Source organism: Lycium barbarum, chromosome 8 (assembly GCF_019175385.1).
Source record: "Lycium barbarum isolate Lr01 chromosome 8, ASM1917538v2, whole genome shotgun sequence".
Lineage (NCBI taxonomy): Eukaryota > Viridiplantae > Streptophyta > Magnoliopsida > Solanales > Solanaceae > Lycium > Lycium barbarum.
Window position 1 is genome coordinate 115,843,371 of NC_083344.1, and position 6,039 is coordinate 115,849,409.

At 35.1% G+C, this 6,039-nt stretch overlaps 1 protein-coding gene across 1 annotated transcript; it reads left to right on the top strand.

Annotated features, from left to right (window-relative positions):
* Nucleotides 1–3,448: 3,448 nt before the first annotated feature.
* Nucleotides 3,449–5,240, top strand: LOC132606827 (uncharacterized). The gene is made up of 3 exons (XM_060320471.1): nucleotides 3,449–3,705; nucleotides 4,270–4,596; nucleotides 4,878–5,240. Exons 1-3 carry the CDS (start codon nucleotides 3,636–3,638, stop codon nucleotides 5,006–5,008), a joined length of 528 nt encoding a protein of 175 aa, XP_060176454.1. The 5' UTR covers nucleotides 3,449–3,635; the 3' UTR covers nucleotides 5,009–5,240.
* The last annotated feature ends 799 nt before the right edge of the window (nucleotides 5,241–6,039 follow it).

Below are 6,039 nucleotides of genomic sequence, written 5' to 3' on the forward strand. Positions count from 1 at the left end.
TAAGTGAGAGTCATATTAAATCGGTCAATAATGCGTGGTGTATTATCAAATCAAGTATATGTGTCATAGATTGCTGAAATTGTCATGCGTGGTGTGTTGTCAAATCAGCACTTATATTGCGCATTAAAATGGTGCACAATGCAAGTGAGAGTCATATTAAATCAGTCAAATAATACGTGGTGTATTGTCAAATCAAGTCTATATGTGTCATAGATTGCTGAAATTGTCATGCGTAGTGTGTTGTTAAATCAACATTTATATTGCGCATTAAAATGGTAAGCAATACAAGTGAGAGTCACATTAAAACGGTCAAATAATGCAGCATTGTATTGTCAAATCAAGTCATTATATGTCATAGATTGCTGAAATTGTCATGTGTGATGTGTTGTCAAATCAATACTTACATTGCACATTAAAATGGTGCGCAATACAAGTGAGAGTCATATTAAATCGGTCAAATAATGCGTGGTTTATTGTCAAATCAAGTCTATATGTGTCATAGATTGCTGAAATTGTCATGCGTGGTGTGTTGTCAAATCAACACTTACATTGTGCATTAAAATGGTGCACAATACAGGTGAGAGTCATATTAAATCGGTCAAATAATGTGTGGTGTATTGTCAAATCAAGTCTATATGTATGCTGAAATTGTTAAGCGTGGCGTGTTGTTAAATCAACACTTACATTTAGCATTATAATGGTGCACAATACAAGTGAGAGTCATATCAAAACGGTCAAATAATGAAGTACTACATATAACATGATTGACAATTTCTAGAAGCATTCATATTAAAACGAGTTATCATGTCATTCTACACCTAGTTTGGTAATCTTGATTATATTACATGTTTTACCCCGGAAAACATATTCGAAGCAATGGGTAGGACATGGGAACTAGATGATGATTTTCCATACTCAAATAACCCTAACAATATATTCAATCGAGAATACAATAATAAAATGAGAGTGGAGTGGGATTGGCGGGTTAGGGAGGTTGCAATACTGGAGCAAAAGTTAGCGTCCGTAACGCTTAAACGCCTAAAAACGTGTTATGTCAATGCCTCATGGAACTCCACAAAGGTTTAATTTTGCTCTTAACCATTTTCGCGAAGAGAACAATTGGATGCAAATACATTACCTTAGGGTAGAATATGGTGTACATGGTAGCAAAGATTAATATTTTTTTTATATAAAGTAAGTAGGTAGGGTCATAAAGACCCCCCCCCCCCCCAACTAGGGGTACATGGGGGTTTGCAACTATATAAGTAGCCCTTTCTTTTGTTATTAGACTACAACGTATTCAATGTCGAGTAGTAGAAACGCAGCTTGGTCTTTACTCCTACCTAAAGAACCAAATAACAGTGATGATGAGAGTTCAAATCATAGCAGTTTTTCGAATGACAACAATGATTTCAAACTAGACGAGCTAAATCCCTACCTTCTTATAGAGCGTAATGATGATTTCTGCAGTGTGAAGTATTCATATCTGCGAGAATATTACTGCGGTTTACGCCGAGAATGGTCACATCGGCTTGCCGAATTAGAACGTCTTGTTCGTGACTTGGAAAATCTCAACGCTCCAATCCCGACAAGATACTTAATAACCATGCCTCGAATAGATCCAGAAACTTGCGAGCTTGCAATACAAAGGATTAGAAAAGAAAATAACAAAATGCTGGCAAGACGTTGTAGATTTTACATGCTAAAGTTGACCGAAGAACAAGCATCATCAACCGGTAGAGAACTAACATCTACTGAAAAGAGAAGTGTCTTAAGAAACTGCCAACATTTTTCTGACGACGATATTGAGGACTTATATTCTGATGAAGATTAGGGGTTATTTAAGTTCTTTTAAATTTCTGACTCATGCGGTTAATTTGTATTGTTAGTTTATGATGAAGTCATCAATAAGAAAAAAATTAGTAAGTTTTTAATTTGCTTTGATTGTTTAAGGCTATTATTAATTTCTAGCAAAGTGTGTTGAAGGGGGTGAAAATGGAGGAAATGAAGTAGAAGAGTTTGCTGAAAAATGGCTAAGTGGGGAAGAGAAGGCACTCCATTTTTCCCCATGGAAGTTGGTTTGAACTCTTCAACCTCTAGGTTTAGTGTTTTTTAGCTGAAATTACTGTTGTCATTGCTAAAATAAGAACAAGAAGAGAAAAAAAATTACTTCGGGGCACTTTAGAACCCCTAAAATGACGATCCAAACGTTTAGTTATACTTGACGTAATGAGCCGACATTATTGTACGCAAAAAAAAATATTAAGTCCTATATAAAATATTGATATTTCAGGGTTTTGAAACATGACTAATCTTTGCCCAAAATATGAAAAAAAAATGTGATTTTGATAGGTTTAAAAAAAAAGTAGTCTTTCACGCACAAAATTTGTGCGTCAAACCCAGTTATGTATTTTTTTTATTTGAATTTGTTTTTTTTTCCATACTAAAAAAGTCGCGGACTCGTAATTCCTTCAATTTTTAATCATCCCCCAAATTAAAAGTTCATAAGTAGAAAAGCTCTTTTGTCAAAAAAAATTCTAGTAATTTCTAATTGAAGCATGCATGAAAATTTCGTTAATCTTTTAAGTGGGAATCTGGCAACTTAAATATATATGGTTTAGTTACTATGACAATATATTGAAGCCTTAAAAGGGAAATGCAACGAGAAAGAAATTTCGTGGCTTCATAATCTTTTCCCTATAAAGTAGAATTTGTGAATATGGTCGACCAAAATTTTAATTTTGCAACAGCAAAAGCCGGCCTAGCCAATAAGAATTCAAAACCGTAAAGTGATGAGCAAATCGAAAACAAATTAAAATAAAGTAATCAGAAAATACCACATTAAACGGGAAGAGAGATCCTCTTATAAGGTATTCCTCCACCTTTAGTGAGAGTTCTCAGTTTCGAGCCTTCGATATGGAGAAAATCTTATTAGAGAGCGCTTTTTCTTATAAATTTATCTTACACAGTGCGAATACGAATTAGTCAGATCCAATACGATGGGCGCCGATCGAGTGGAGACCAAAACAAAAATATAAAACGAGATCCTCTTGTATGATTTCTTTGCAGTTTCTAGAGTTTGAAACTTCAATGTAGCAGACATAAAAACACGTACTTGTTAGTCGTCAACTAGAACTTAGAAGGCAAGAAGTAAACTTACTAAAAACAAACAAGAGAATCAACGAAACAATATTTCTTTAAAACGATAAGGTATAAAACTAAATTAAATAAATGAGAAGCAAACGCGTGGGCTCCACTAACTTCTACAAAATACCATTCCCCCTCTCTTCGTGCACACCAATTTCATAGAATTCGTCAAAATTTAGCAGGGAATATGCATCACAAGTTGGATTAAAAAAAAAAAAAAAAAAGGTAGATCAATCGTATCCACAAAAATAAATAAAATAATACCAACTAAGAAGGTGACAAAAAATTCAAAGTACACCCCGCATTTTTCTCCTCTTCCTCCTCCTAATTTCCCTATATAAATTCAAGAAACCCCTTCATTCATCTTCATCTCAAGAACCCATAGTTCTTCAATCTATTCTTTTCCTTGAGTTCATCAACAACAAAACAACCCAATAAAATATTTGACAAAAAAAAAGAAAAAAAAAAAAGAAAGGAAAAGAATAGAAATGGCTGCCACTATGAGATCCTCTTTGATTCTTTTCTTTGTTAGTACCCTTTTTCTCCAAGGCGCTTTAGGTACGTATTGTATATCTAATTTTCTTTACTTTCATGCACACAAAGTAATTACATCATCGTTTGATTCCTTTGAATATATATATATATATAGAGGAGAACATGCATGTTTTTATTTGCAATATCCAGAGTAGTTATTTTTATCCCACATTCAGGATGGAACTACCCGATCTAAAAGTTTTAATTGAACCTCTTTCATCGGAAATTTATATTATTGAATCACCTCGACATAAGAATTATTTTGGTTCACAAGTTTTAATAGGCATACATGATCTTACATTTTCTAAGTCCAATGCTTAAAGTTTTTGACTCTGCTATTGTCCACAGTATGTGAATTTAAAAAATTCAACGTAACAAATAAATGTATCATAAAATAGTAGGTCAGATAGATTTGAGTTCAAGTGGCACAACACATTCGATCAACCATATATAGAGCCTATTCTACCCTTACCGAATTCATTCTATTTAAGTGTAACGTAAAAAACTCTTTAGCGTCTTGCATTTCTTTGATTTGGAAGTTCCAGTCAACAATTTTGATCCATTTGGTTCGTGTTATAATAATCTCAGGGAATTTCATCTGTGAGGATTTGCCAACAAACGTGTGTGGCTTCGCAATCGCGACATCAGGAAAGAGGTGTTTGTTGGAGAACTCAGCAGGGAATGATGGGAAGGTTGTGTACCAATGCAAGACATCTGAGGTTATTGTTGCAAACATGAAGGATCACATTGAGACAGATGAATGTGTTGATGCTTGTGGTGTTGACAGAAACTCTGTTGGGATTTCTTCTGATGCTCTTCTTGATTCTCAATTCACCTCCAAACTTTGCTCCCCTGCTTGTTACCAACATTGTGCCAACATTGTTGACCTTTACTTCAACTTGGCTGCTGGAGAAGGTAACAACATTAGCCTTTTCCTATCTTTTTAAAATTTTCTGCCATACAGTCAAACCTCTCTATAACGAAGTCATTTGTTCCAATGCTTTTTGGTTGCTATAGCGAAATGTCATTATAAAGAGTTCCATAGAAAAAACAGCTGTTATAGTGAAATTTTATTATAGAGGATGACTGTTATGGAGAAGTTTGACTGTTTATAGTCACCACATAGTTGAGTCATTTTTGCGTTAAATTAGTTTTATGATTTTGTTGCAATAAACTGTAAAATTGGAAATGTGCAGGGGTGTATTTGCCCGATTTATGCAACAAGCAGAGGACCAGCCCACACCGTGCCATGATTGAGCTATCGAGCAATGGAGCTGCTCTTGAAGAGGTAGCTGATGCTCCAGCTCCGTCCCCTGTTTCTTTCTAATTTTTTCGTACACACATTTGAAAATTTATATACTACAACATATACATACTGCAAACATTTTTTTTTTTCATTTCTTTAAGAACATGTATTATTATTGTTGTTTTTTCATACAGTTAAAGAGGATGTGGGGGATTTTGGTTTATTTCTAATTTCCTTTGAATTTGTTGAGAATTGTTCCGGGAGATTCTTTTTACATCAAAAGTTGAATGAATATTCTTCTATTGGGATTGCATCAGTTGTCTCTTGTCTTCTTCTTTCTCTGAGTTGTTTCATGTTTTTTCGTTTTGACAAAATGAAGGTAGTGTATTATCACAAATTTGGGGCAGACCGAGTTTGAATTCATGCAAAATGGAACTTACATAATGAAACAAGTTAAAGCTAAAAGGGAAAAAGTTTAAAGCTAAAAGGGAAAAAGTCCAAATAACTTTGTGTAAATAATCATCCAACATTTTATTTTCCCAGAATGCAACAAAGACATATTCCTTGTTCATATATAGCGTCATATCGAATCATAATGCAAGAAACATTCATGTAACATTACTGAAGTACAATTGTACAAAATTGATATACACTTAGGGTGTGTTCGGTATGGAGGAAAATGTTTTCCTAGAAAATAAGATAATTTCCACTTATTTTCTCATGTTCGTTTGAGTAATGAAAAATAAGTGAATTTCTTACTTATTTTCTCATGTTCGTTTGGTTGATAGAAAACGTTTTCCGAAAAATACTCATCCAAGCCTCACCAACTCCAACTCAACCCCATACCCCAACCCCACCCACACCCCACTCCTACCCACCCACCTACACCCCCACGCACCCCCCCCCCCCTAAAAAAAATATCTTTTGATTTTTTTTTGCACCCCCACCCCAACCCTCACCAACTCCAACCCCATACCCCCCACCCACACCCCACTCTCACTCACCCACCCCTACGCCCCTACCCCCCTTCCATTTTTTTTTGTTTGTTTTTTGCACCCCCACCCCAACCCTCACCAACTCCAACCCAACCCCATACCCCCACCCACACCCTA